Source organism: Cryptosporidium hominis, assembly GCF_000006425.1.
Source record: "Cryptosporidium hominis TU502 chromosome 7 CHRO017135, whole genome shotgun sequence".
NCBI classification, from domain to species: Eukaryota; Apicomplexa; class Conoidasida; order Eucoccidiorida; family Cryptosporidiidae; genus Cryptosporidium; species Cryptosporidium hominis.
The window spans coordinates 1-13,443 of NW_667277.1; the positions used below are offsets into that span (position 1 = coordinate 1).

The 13,443-nt window shown below is 31.2% G+C and overlaps 8 protein-coding genes across 8 annotated transcripts; 2 read left to right on the forward strand and 6 right to left on the reverse strand.

Annotated features, from left to right (window-relative positions):
• Nucleotides 1-1,275, reverse strand: Chro.70586 (hypothetical protein; the record flags this gene model as incomplete). The annotated part of the gene is made up of 1 exon (XM_661484.1): nt 1-1,275. A coding segment is annotated over one exon (1,275 nt), but the record flags the coding sequence as incomplete, so codon positions are not given.
• Nucleotides 1,276-2,220: 945 nt separating this feature from the next.
• Nucleotides 2,221-3,228, reverse strand: Chro.70587 (eukaryotic translation initiation factor 2 alpha subunit). The annotated part of the gene is made up of 1 exon (XM_661485.1): nt 2,221-3,228. One exon carries the CDS (start codon nt 3,226-3,228, stop codon nt 2,221-2,223), a length of 1,008 nt encoding a protein of 335 aa, XP_666577.1.
• Nucleotides 3,229-3,897: 669 nt separating this feature from the next.
• Chro.70588 (structure specific recognition protein) lies at nt 3,898-5,442 on the reverse strand. Its single annotated transcript, XM_661486.1, has 1 exon — nt 3,898-5,442. One exon carries the CDS (start codon nt 5,440-5,442, stop codon nt 3,898-3,900), a length of 1,545 nt encoding a protein of 514 aa, XP_666578.1.
• Nucleotides 5,443-5,867: 425 nt separating this feature from the next.
• Nucleotides 5,868-6,998, reverse strand: Chro.70589 (QUA-1 protein). The annotated part of the gene is made up of 1 exon (XM_661487.1): nt 5,868-6,998. One exon carries the CDS (start codon nt 6,996-6,998, stop codon nt 5,868-5,870), a length of 1,131 nt encoding a protein of 376 aa, XP_666579.1.
• Nucleotides 6,999-7,386: 388 nt separating this feature from the next.
• On the forward strand, nt 7,387-9,090 carry Chro.70590 (Rab geranylgeranyltransferase, alpha subunit). Its single annotated transcript, XM_661488.1, has 1 exon — nt 7,387-9,090. One exon carries the CDS (start codon nt 7,387-7,389, stop codon nt 9,088-9,090), a length of 1,704 nt encoding a protein of 567 aa, XP_666580.1.
• A 92-nt stretch (nt 9,091-9,182) lies between these two features.
• On the reverse strand, nt 9,183-9,776 carry Chro.70591 (60S ribosomal subunit protein L24). Its single annotated transcript, XM_661489.1, has 1 exon — nt 9,183-9,776. The coding sequence occupies one exon, from the start codon at nt 9,774-9,776 to the stop codon at nt 9,183-9,185; it is 594 nt and encodes a 197-aa protein (XP_666581.1).
• Nucleotides 9,777-10,237: 461 nt separating this feature from the next.
• Nucleotides 10,238-10,798, forward strand: Chro.70592 (hypothetical protein). Its single annotated transcript, XM_661490.1, has 1 exon — nt 10,238-10,798. The coding sequence occupies one exon, from the start codon at nt 10,238-10,240 to the stop codon at nt 10,796-10,798; it is 561 nt and encodes a 186-aa protein (XP_666582.1).
• Nucleotides 10,799-10,945: 147 nt separating this feature from the next.
• On the reverse strand, nt 10,946-12,940 carry Chro.70593 (hypothetical protein). Its single annotated transcript, XM_661491.1, has 1 exon — nt 10,946-12,940. The coding sequence occupies one exon, from the start codon at nt 12,938-12,940 to the stop codon at nt 10,946-10,948; it is 1,995 nt and encodes a 664-aa protein (XP_666583.1).
• Between the last annotated feature and the right edge of the window lie 503 nt (nt 12,941-13,443).

The window sequence follows — 13,443 nt, forward strand, 5'->3', positions numbered from 1 at the left end:
GGATACTGACATTCCTTTAAGTTTTGATGAAATTGCATCCAGAGCTTTGTTTGTATTTGCATCTAAATTATACAATTTTTCACTAAATTCTTGATCAAACTCATTATCTATTTCTTCACTATCATATTCATCTGATTCTTGAAATTCTGATAATGAAAATGTATCCTCTTTCTGATAGCTGCTCAAATTATTTGAGATATCTATAAAACCCATAGAATATTCTTCAATAGGTAAATCCCTCTTCAGAATTTTATTATCTGTTAATATCAAAGTATTTTGCACTATATTATTTGAATTTTCATAGTATTGATTCGTATCGATATTGCTTGAAATTAAAGAATCTTTTTTAGATTCATTAAATTGATATAAGGAATAAACTGATCTTATAAATTCATTCATTGTTGTTTCCTGAAAAAACCCACCGTTTGAATTTGAGCTTTTAAACAGGTTTGACAATGAAGAATCTTTCAAATTTTGTACATATTTATTTACTTCATTCCAAGTAATGCAATTTGGTCTATATCCAAAATTACAAATTAGTTTAATAGAAAAGTCATCAAAAATTCCTATCAGACTTTTTACTGTATGTTCTTGAATCAATTCTTTGCTTCTTTTTCTTGTAAATGAACTCTTCTTTCTTGAAGAAAAAGTTCCTTCTAATTTATTTGGAATATATTGCCCTTGAGATCCATGAATCCACTCATGGGCTCCTGTTATTAGTGCTTTAATAAACCTATTTGTTGAAAATGGATGGTCCATAATTTGGCATAATGAAAAATAAAAAGATATTCCAAGTCTTAATAACACCAACTCAACTCCTTGCATTACTGCTGGTCTCTTTTTTAAAGATGATCCAAAACAGGCTAATGCATTTAAAAGATTGAATAGTGCTTCGTTCTTACATCCAAATGGAGTTAATAAAGGAAATTTCCTACTTTTGAGAAATCCTTCGAACCACTCCTCTTCAAAATCTTTTAATTTATGCACGTGGCAAATTGTTAATAGTAAGACTGAATATAATGTTGGAATGCATAATCCATATTTTGCATCTTCTACCATATTATCAGGCTTTACTGAAAATTCATTAAATAACTCAGTTACAACTAATTCTATTAAACCCCTTTTATTTGCAGGAAATGCAGAACTTATTGAATGCAATACTGAAGGCCTTACTGAAAAATAATTATTTTCTCCTACTTTTTCCAAACTCAGATCTATGTTTGGAAAGTTATGACCCAGTTCACCAAATTCATTGCTTCCTTTTGAGTTATACATTATTTAAAAACTTTTTTTTTCAAAGTTTGTTTCTATTATTAACAGTAACTCTTGGGAATATATAAATTTAACTTAATAGGTTGAAGTTTATTATTTACCTTTCCTATTCAAAAATTACGTTAAAATTCTTAAGCAATAATCCTTATTTTTTTCAGACTCCTCTGTTCCCATTTCTAAACACAAGCTTTTGGGATTTCACTCACAAGGAATAATGGATTTCTATTTATTCTTAAAGCTAAAACCAGGCTCTATTTTATCTGATAAATAATAAATACATTACAAAATAAAACAAAGTAATTCAAGTGTAAAAGGTTGACTAGGTTAAATTTTTTTTTTTTCCTGTGACTTCTCAAGTCTGACAGTTTCTTTAGACTTCTTTTTATTTGTGCTTGATTTAATTAAAATGCATTATATGAAAATCAAGAAATTCTAATCCGCAACCTTAATTTGGCTTCTTAATAAATTCTTTCACATACTCATTCAAAATTTTAAAAGTTATATATAAGTTTTTCCTGTTCTTCCTTGTGTAATATCAGTATTTTTATATTTGTTTTTTCCCACTATTTAATGCTTTTACATGCTCGTATTTTAATAAACTTTAAAAAAATTTTATCATGGAAAAAAAATACTTTGCTTTTATATCCCGGGTATATTTTTGTATATTTTCTTTGTAAATATTTTGCCGGAATATTTATGTTTTTAGTACCGGCATTTTCATAATTGCATGCAAATAATTTTCAAAAAGTAACAAATTTTTGATGACATTATTTGGCGGAGGTCTTAGCAAATTAATGTGGGAATTAAAGCTACAAAAAAAAAATAAAAATAATAGAAATAAAGAATTGGAATTTAAAGTGAAAGAAATTATAAGGAAACTTATTATATCGTGTATTTCTATAATGTGCACTAAACAAAGTTGACAAATTCTTGTATTTTCTCCCTTCTCTATTTGCCTTCTTCATCGTCATCCTCAACATTGTCATTTTCATCGAATGGAATGTCCATATCTTCAACACGACCCATTGTTTCATCTTCCTCTTCATCTTCAGAATCAGAGTAATCAGACTCATTTTCAGATTCAGATGCACTATTGAGATCATTTTTCTCATCATCGCCTCCAACAACTTCAATTTCACCTTGTCTCTTAAAATCTCCTCCTTTATATTGAGTTATAACATTCTTAATAGTTTCCATTGCTTTTTCAATTGCTTCAACTCCTGCAGCCTTTCCATATGAAACTGCAGTAACCAAATATTGAGGTGGAGCAATGAATTTGACTTGGATTTCAACATCGTCCTTGGTAACAGTTTCCTGTCCTGCAATGATTGCATGACGAACAGCATCAATACCGTCATAGCCGCAGCAACAAACATGGATTCTTGCTCTTAACTTTAACTGTTGTGGAGATAATCTAAACTTAATATCTTGAATGAGAGCTTCTTTAACACTTGCTGGTAAGTCAAATTCTCCGAGTACTGCTTCAGGATTAACAGCTGCCTCCTTGAGAGCATCCAATGCATGACCGTACTTTCTATGTAAAGGCCAAATCAATTTCTCACTAAGTTCTTCAACTGAAATACCTTCCTTTTGAGCAATATGGCGAACAGTCTGATAAACTTTCTTCATTTTAGAATATTTCTCCTCACATCTCTCAACATCTTCGGGATTTACTCTTCTTTTTGATAGATCAATATAGCCTTTATTCTTGTCTACCCTAAGTACAACAACAACTTCAAGTCTTCCAACTCTGGTCAACTTATTAACACTACGAATACGTCTTTTAGATAGCTCTGACATCAAAATCATACCCTCAATATCATTATATTCCAAAAGACTAACAAAAGCTCCAACCTCTGTTATTCTTTTAACCCTAGCCATAACAAATTCTTCAGGTTCGGGAAACTTATTTTCGTAGAATCTACAATCCACCACATCTTGTTGCTTTGTCTCCATTTTCAAATCACTCCAAGTATTAAGGATTCTTGTTGATAATAATGCCAATAAAATAAAGGGCTACTTTATTTTGATCTCTTTTTATTTTCTGTTAATAATAAATTGACTCTGTCTTTGGCGCCAAATTAGCTTTAATACCGGTTATTATTAAGAGAGAAAATTAAAAGCACAATTCGTGGGTTTAATTTAGTTTTAAATGAAAAAATATTTATGTAGATTAGATCCAATTCAATTTGATTTTTTCCTAGTTTATACCCAGTATTAAATATTTAGGCCTTAGCTCATTAGTAGAAGACATATTCAAAGTGTGAGGAATAGGTGGTTTACAATTCAGTCTTAGACTCTTTGATATATTTAAATTAAATAAATTGTAGACTTAATTAATTAGTATTATGTATTCTAAAATAACGATTTATACTGGAATCTATTTTTCATTTGAAGAAAAAATGGTCCAATATTCACTATTCAGAAGTTGCTTATAATAAATCTAATAGATGGAAACTAATAGCAGTGGTAAAATAACTTAGAAATCGGCTGCATCTGAAATTCATAAAGATTATCATCCTTATTTTGTGCTAGTATAAAATCTGCAGTGATTAAGAAAAGCCAACGTATTAGTTGGAAGAAAGCACGTAAAACCATGAATATTAAATAAGAATGTAATTCACTTTACTCGTCATCATCATCATCGTCAGCCTCATCGTCATCTTCACTCCCACCCTCCTCATCTCCATCGGAACTGCCACCACTTGAAGAATAAGAATCCTCATCATTTTCAAAGTCTTCGTCATCTTCATCATCACTTGGTAGGTCTTGCTCAAGAATAGACTTGGTTGATGATTCTTTCTTAGAAGAATCCTGATCTTTTGATCTAGAAGTTGTTCTTCTAGATGAAGAATCAAGACTCTCCTGAAGATTTTTTATTCTGATATTCTTTTCTTGTAAGAATTTTATGAGTGGATTATACTCGGCTTTATCAATACTTGTGAAGCTGTAGTCACCTCCACCCCTAATTGTAATAGTTAATTCAAAGAATCTAGTTTGATTACCACCCATTCTTGAGAACTCAATATTCAAGATATCATCAAATCTAATTAATATTACAGGTTTTGTAATAAAAATGAAGCTACGATTAAGAGGATAAAGTAAACCGTCCTGAGCCTTATATGAGCATCTAATACAGTGGTACATAGATGCAGATCTGAAATCTCCTGGAACTATGATTGAGTGCCCTGTTAGGGACTTTAAAATACGAGTAACTATATCCCAGAATTTACCAGTCATTATAGGGGATAGCCCAGTGAACCTTTGAATTTCTTTTTCTGAAAGATTTAAAGGCATTTCAATATTTTCATCTTGTTGTGTATCAAATTGCATTACAACAAATGGATATTTTGTGTTTCCTTGTCTCATTGGAGTTTCTAATGCTATTACTAGGTTAACCAAGGATGTACCAGGCCTTGGGAGTAGAAATAGTCTGGAAATTGATTGGAATAAGATTGTATAATCGAAAGATTTACCATGGAGTTTTAAGCAGTTAACCAAAACTTCAATTTCGTATCTACCTCTTGGAACCAATAAGTGAATATCATTCCAACGACAGACTTTGTCCATAGATCCACTGGATCCTATTCCTGTCAACTTTAATAAATCAGATCTCAATTTTTCTGCTGATGACAAGGAATTTCCATCAAGGGAATTTTCTTGATTTGGTACGAATAAACGTATCTCCATTAATTCATCACAATCTTCTCCTGCATTAACTCCTTCATTGAATTCCAGAACTAACTCTGATTTAGATGGCATTGCTATTTGATTAATATTAACACTTGGAACATACATCATTACTTTACCTTCATTACCTATACATATGGTATCATTGTGAATAGTTAAATCTCCCCAATTAATTCCTTTTGTATTCAGCTCCTTAGTCTCCAAATTAATTCCATAATATGTCTCAAAATGGCTCTTAATTACACTATAATCTTCAGTCTTAAAACCTGTAAAGTGGATGCAAACAAATTTTTCTCTGATAAATACTCTTAATTGACAACTGCTATCCTCACAACTTGTTTGTATCCATTCAACTCCCATAACTTCCTCTGGTTTATAATGATAAGTTGCATTTGTTCTTCTATTCTTCCACCAANNATAGTTCTTTACTTGCTTTAAATATTCCTTGGTCCTGGTAACCCAGCCCTCTAATATTTCCATAAGATAATACTCCAGCGGTTGTCGCCATCTTATAGAGGATTACAATAGGCTCTCCAGTTAATCAAAACAATCGTCTATGTGTGTTAATATTTACTCAAAGTCTCAAAACTATCTTTTGATCAACCTATAATTATTATTTTATTATTTTATTTTCCTATTATTATTTACTCCATAGTGGGGCAAAGGCGGTACCTTTCCTCAATATTACATATAAACATTAAAAAAAATTGAATATTGTTTTAGATCAAATAATTAAAAGAAAATCTCAAACTAAAACTTCATAAATTGAAATAAACAAGTTCTATAAAATTGTTAAATCTTCAAAACATATTCCCTTCCCTTTGTCACATTAATCTAAAATATTCATTACTTTTCATTTGACTATAATTAAAATACTAAAAGGCGGGAACATCCCAAATTCTTAATTACTTGACAAAAAGAGAAATTGCTCTAATAATTTCTAAAGAGAGTGCAATACTTTGATCAAATGTATATTCTGATGAAATATTGCTAATATATCTGAGAATCTTGACCACTCCATTTCTTATATAATCAAAAATTTGTTTGAAGTGGATTTCTATATTAACAATAGGTCTTGCGAGTAGATCTATAAGATTATGACTAGGATTCAATAATTCCATTGGCCAAGGGAAAGGCTTGCTATAGCTTGAAACTAAAACCCCATTTACAATTAAGTAGCCATCAGTTGTTAATGGAGCATACCTTCCCACATACTCGTAATTTTTTTGATTACTGTTTACATTAGAAATTATCGAGACTTGTGTTACCCACCCAACTCGCTCTTTTGAATAGATAATTACTGAGTCACCAACTCTAATATCCTTTGCTTGGATTGAAGTAAGTTTCTTTTTTTTCTCAAGTTGAGGAGTGACTTCAATTCCAATAGCTTTTTCAATTTGACTAGGATAATAACAATTTCCTTCGTGTGGTTTTTCTCCAAGATATTGTATGAATATTAGATGATTTGGAGAAAGAACTAGAGGCTTCTCCATTCCTAAATATTCTACTTGAATCCATTCATCATCCAAGTATATATTTTTATCTTTATGTAACATTATTTCAACTTTGCTGTACTTAAATTTCATTGTGTTAAGATCTCTAATTAAAACATGCTCTCCAATTCTTAAATCTTCCAACTTTATTTCTCCCCTTTCTCTAGTAACCACTGAGCTATTTCCTGGGAAACACAAATTATTTGATTGACTCTGAGCCCCACAATTTGGATTATAAGGATAATCATCCTCATCAAGTTCATTGGACAAGTAACCAATATTTATCAGTTGGCCTACACAGGAAGAGGGAAATGCTAATGAAATGGCATTTGAAATAACATTTCCCCATCCAGACCTAAATCCGGTTCCTCCTGTTGACATTCCTGAAAATGTATCAAATATCGATTTGGTTCTAACTCGAATAAAACTTGGATTTGAATGAAATAAATCCACATTTTTGCGACATTCTTTATTAAACCAGAATAATTCAATAAGTATAGTTAACCAGAGAAAGCAAATAATTTTTATATTATTAACTTTCATTTACTCAAACCAAACCTCAATATTTAGCTATATCATTAGATTAGTTCAAGTTACAGAAAAAAATTCAATTAATAAAACTCTCTGCATTCAACCAATAACGATCTGACTATTTTTTAGTTTAATTTAATTATTAATACAACTCTTCTTCAACAGTTTGATTCCTATATTCTTCCTTTTTTTTTTTAATCACTACCACATTTTTATTAAATTGTCACTTATTGAAATTTGTGAGTACACACATTCAACTGTTTGGCGCCATATTATGGCGCCATATCGCCGGTACTTGAAAAGATCAAAAAGAATTTTTGAAAAGAAGTCAAGTGGAAAAAAAATTACAAATAAATAAATAACTATAATTGTAAGCAAAATTTATATAAACCTAGATTAAATGCATGGCAGAGTGAAGAGCGAGCAGAAGGAACTTACTGAGGAGGAAAAGCAGTACATAGAAAGAGCAAAGCGGCTTTTTGATGAATGCATAGAGTTAATTAATCAAGATCAAAAAAAGTCAACCTTTTCAGCAAAAACTTTGGAATTAACTGAAAAGATTTTGAAGATTAATACAGAAGTAGCAACTATGTGGAATTTCAGAAAAAGCTACATTGTTTCTGAGCAAAGCAATACACAACTTATTGATAATATATTAAATAATGAATTAATATTGACAGAAAGTTTGTTCAAAAATGACCCAAAATCTTACAATCTTTGGTCAAATAGAGCCTGGTTACTTGAGTTTATTGTGAATCTTAAGAATGCTGACAAAATTCTACTTAAGGTTGAAGAAGATTATTTGAAGAATATTTCAAATTTTGATAACTTAAATTATATACAACCATTTAAAGAGTCTTTAGCTAAGTACAGCAATATAAGATTAAAGTTATTGGTAAATGAATTAGAGCTTTGCAATAGGTTATTTGAAGTGGATGATCGCAATTTCCATTGTTGGAGACATCGATCATTTGTTCTTTGTTGTTTAAGATATATTTCTGTTATTATATCATGGGACACCTTTCTAGAAGAAATGCAACTACAAGAACTAGAATTCCTCAATAGAATGACAGAAACCAATTTTTCAAATTATTCTGCTTGGCATCATAGGACTTTACTTGCGTTTGGACACCAATTTAACAGCATAAAAGACTTTAATAGAGAAGCAGAGTTTGTACATACAGCAATTTATACTGAACCAAATGATCAGAGTATTTGGCAATACTATTTTTGGTTAATGGGTGACTTTCTTCCTAAGATACTCTTTAAAAATGAACAATTTAAAGTAATTCCATCATTTCATATCAAAGATTTACAGGTTGAATTTCCTGAAAACAAAGATGATCAAATAGTAATTCATATCAAATTTTCATTACCTTGTTTGATTAATAGTTCTGTATCAAGCCTATCAATAGAATCTGATGATGGATCCACAATCACTCTTGAAAAAGGTACCTGGGAACCAATTTATGAGGACTATGCAAGCATCTATGGCTTTTTTAACTCCAAACTAAACTCTGATTTTGACAATAAACGTAAAAAACGAACTGCAACTTGGAGTTATTCTTTATCTCTAAAAGAAAATTCTCAAGATGAAATTAGATCCATCACTAATTTACTAAGTAATTCCCCATCCATTTTTCTAATAATATCTGCTGCACATTCTGATACAACATATACAAACACTCCATCTTGGAACTTAAATGACCCGGAATATAAAAATGAAACGTTTTCATCACTCAGAATTAGTCCAAAATTAATTTTGGATGAATACAAATTCTACAGTTTTAATACACGTACAAATGAAAATACAGTTACTTGTAAATATTATTTTCAGTCAGAATCTTCCAAATCTCAACTTAGAGAATGGATTGAAATTCTTCAAAGTGAATTTGACCTTTTAAGGAGCATACAAGAATTAGAGCCTGAATGTAAATATCCTATAATAGCACTTAAGTATGTAAATGACATCTATCATCTATGCTCTCCGCCAGATATTGCGGAGAATGAAAAAATGAAAGTGGATCCAGAAATGATAAAACTGCTACCAACTATAGATCCTCTAAGAAAATTATACTATAGTGAAAAGTTCAATATTGCATAATATTCACAAAATTCCCGATACAAATTGAGGAAAAATACCTGTAAGATGAGCTATATTCAAATTAGGGAGGAATCCATTATTCGAAAAAGCTTTTATAAGACAATTTCCTCCTGATCGTCCTCTATATCCATCATGCTAACATCTGTGTTACCACTAAATTTATCTATAAATGATTTTCTCTTTTCAACAATCTTATTCATTTTCCTCTCACTCTTTTTAAGAGCTTTCTGACGAGAAACATCACTCATTGTTGTTGTCTGTGCTAAAGGAATTTCAGGTCCCTTTAGTAATGTAGCATTTCTCTCAGTTTCCTTATCAACTAAAGTCTTCTGTGTCTGCTGCTGTTTCATTAATCTAGTCTTGTAGAATCTCTCCTTTCTTGATTCCTTAATCTTTTCCACCAATTTCATTGCCTTGATTGTCTTAATATATAGCTCTCTGTCATATCTTACTGGGCAATTCCTCTTCTTTTCAAATTCAAATGTAGTATCCATAATCATTTCTTTTCCACGAGTCTTTCTATATGCCTTGGTCCATTTGGACTTTCTTGGGTTATGCTTCATCTTAAAATGTCTATGGCATTTACTTCTGCAAAACCTGAAAATTTTGGCATCATTTCTTACAAAAGTTACACCATGACCTGGGTATATATTACTTGAACAGTACCAACACTTCTCAATACGCATATTTTCTGTACTCTTCTATTATACAGTCAAATGCTGCTCTTGGGATAACGCACTTCTTCTTTTATAAATATATCAATCTTTTAGTTCAAAGTCTGACTTCAAGCTAACTTGTCTCTTAGAATATTACTTTATATCAAACCTTTCAAATTCCTTAGATTACTTATAGCTCTACTCGAGATACTAGAACTACACCTGAATTGTTCCAAATGCTTTTCCAGCCCTCTTTCTACTACTTTTATAGCTATCCCCTTGTAACTTATGTTTTTTTATTCCCTCCTTTTTATTTATCTATTATTATTAGTCAAAAAATACATGGCGCCAAAATGGCTCCACATGTGGCGCCATTAGCAACAATATAAAAATAAAGAAAATCTGAAAATTGATTGAAGTAATTACAGAAAGACCGTCAAGAGTTTGCTTCAATGCCTTTAAGGTAGGTTTAGAGAAGGGAGGTTTGAAGAATGTCTCACGGTTTAAGTTATGAGGACTGCAATTTCCCCATTGTATGCGACAGATGCTTGGGTGAAAGCAAGTTTCTCAGAATGACAAAGTCAAACCAAGAAAGATCTTGCAAGATTTGCAATCGACCATGCACAATGTTTCGCTGGAAGCTTCACAATTCCAAAAAATACAATCAAACCACAATATGTTATTCTTGTGGTAAAATCAAGAATGTATGCCAATCATGCGTAAGTGATTTAAACTTTGGATTATCATTGTATGCCAGAGATGACTATATAAAGAGTAAAAAAGAACAAGGAGATGAAGTTGCTCTTCAAATTATGAATATTCCGGATAGCGTGGATAACAGGGATCATTTCATGGAGAATAAGCTGAATGGAAATGATGAAACCTTTATTAAGAAAATTGATGAAAACCAAAAAAAGAGAAAGGAAATATTAAAAAAGATTTTGGCAAAGGATGACAAAATTGAAGCAAAACAAGTGACTAATTATAGTAAAAACACCTCAGATTGTGGCTCTAGTTCTAAAACTACAATCAAAAGTATTTCGAAAAATTGAATACTTAATACTCTAATAAGTATATTTGTAGCCGTAATGCCACTATATATAAATGCATACATTTCATTATACAAATATATTTTTCATCAAAGCCTTCTAATAGTTAAAAATCTGTTGCTATTTTTTTTTTAACAATTCGATGTCAAGTCATTCGTTTATCTCATCACTTTGTATCATTTCTGAAACTACATGATCACTGGAAGATGATTGCTCGGAAGGCTCTGCTGCCTGACCTGGGGTAGTTTTGCCTAAAATATTAATGGCATTTGAGTCTTTTTGGCCAACTTGAAGGCTCAATTCAACATCTTGCTCACCTTGCGTTGGTGTGGTCAACCTTTCGCTATTCTCTTTTTGAAGTTCATTGAGCATTCCATCTTCACGACTCTGAGAATCTACTTCGTTCAAATCATTGATAATCTCTGATTCAACTTCAGCTCCAACTATTTGGTCATTATCATCGTTTTCTATATCTCTAATTTCCTTTTCTGCTTCTTGCTCCAACTTTTGTTCCTCTTTAATCATCTCCTCATTCCTTCTATTAATGCTATCAGAGAGCTTCTCAAATTCTTCTTTAGACGGTAGTTCAAGGCCTTCCTTTAAGCCCTGATCTTCACTATTCTCTGGATTTGCCTCAATTAAATTTACAATCTTTTCTCCACCAGCTTTATTATTTGCTTCTAATTTGTTCAGAATGCTCATTCCTCTGAATGATGGCTGATCATACATACTTTCTGCCAACTCCTCCTCCTCCTGTTCTTCCTTATTCTTGGAGATTTGTTTATTTTGAATCTTGGCCTTTTTTTTCTTAATCGCATTTCTTCTCTTCTTCCTCTTATTTTTCTGAACATCTTTTTGAATTCCTTCTTCAGCCTCGCTCAATTGCTCAAATTTATCTTCTTTATCATCGCCAACTTCATTATTATTTCTAATTTCTTCCCCAAGCTCTTTTGCTATTAAATCAACTTTTCCCTCTCCAAATGAAACTGAGCTTAGCTCTTTTGAAATATCCTCGCCTTGAGCTTCTGTTGAATCGGTATCTGTATCTGTGCCTGCCTCTGTACTTGAACCTTCCGAAAAGTCAGATATTCTATTCTCAATTTCCTTTTTATCATCTGGATGAACTAAGGCAAGAACTTCCTCTGATAACTCCTTCAAATTGATATTTACCATGTGAGCAATTGTCTTTGGTGAAACTACTCCAGAAATTGTCTTGTCCCCAATTAGCCAAGTTGGATAAGATGTGATTTTTTCTTCAACACAACTTGTCCAAGAATTTCTATTCTGATCAAAATTGCAGTCAAAATATGAATTATTGTCTTTAAGTACTTGAATAGCTGCTTTTCCCCACTCCAGTTCAGTTGCAATTGCTGCAGGTGAAGTACTTATTGTGTAATATTTTCCTCCTGATTCTGCATACCTTTCAATAATCCTTCTATTGATTATTTCCTCTCCTTTAGTTAGTTTTCTAATATTCATAACTTCTGAAGTTAGGTCTTTTACTTTTCCAGTAATTTGATAGTTTCTTGAATACATCATAAATATGAACACAATAGAACTTGCAACAACTATTCCAAATAATCTGAAACTTTCTGTATAAGTACTAAGAACTCCAGGTATCCATGTTAAAATAAGAGCTAAACCAATTACAGAAGACTTGAGTAAAAATGTCACTGATCTAGTATTATACTCAAATAAGCCAATAAACAAGAAGTAGCAACTCACAATTGCAATAAAGTTAGTCATCATGAAAACTATTCTATTCCATATTCCAATGCTATCTATCCAATTCAAAATAGAAGAAGTATAACCCTCAGCATTTTCGTATAGATTTGAGTAGGTATAATTTGAATTATAGCTTCTGTACTCTTTGAATCTTTCCCCATCTTCAAACTCTATTTCATTTTGAGCTTTCATATACGAAAATGAAGTTGCAATTAACAATGAAATCTCAGCCAATAAAGAGTATACTGATAATGGGATTCCACAAATCCACCAAGCCTTGCTTTCCAATAGTTGGTGGTCATATATTGACCAGTTTTTATCCATATTATTCAGATAATACAAATCTAATATGCTCAAAATTATGCAAACTGACCAGCAAGCCAATAGCACTGGCATTGTAAAAGCACTAAAAACGCTCATCTTAAAATTTAAAACTATCCATATAAAATCTGAATTATTATATTAATTTTCTATTATTTGATTTTGGGTGCAAAATTTATATTGATTACCGAGCACACTAAATTTTCAATACACTATTCGGGAAAAGCTATCAAGCCTAAATTCACACTTTGATAAATCAGTAGATTTTAATCTCAATAGTAGCATTATAGAGAAAATTTGTTCAATGTAGTACTACTCGGTTTATTAATCAATAATTGGTTTTGTAGAATTTAGTGCAATGTTAACAATTTTAGATTAATTTTAGAATAAAAAATGAAATTGAGCCTATTAGACAAATAAATAAACTAGAAAGATTTAAACTCTAATATAAAGAGGGCTTCCATGAATTCTACTTCCTAATTTATAATTATTTTTTTTTTCAAAACTTAATTTGGACTTGAATATTAAAAATGCACCTTTTTGGCGGTACATGTGGGCAGAAAGGCATGTATATCTTGATTTTTTTTTTAATATGGGAATAA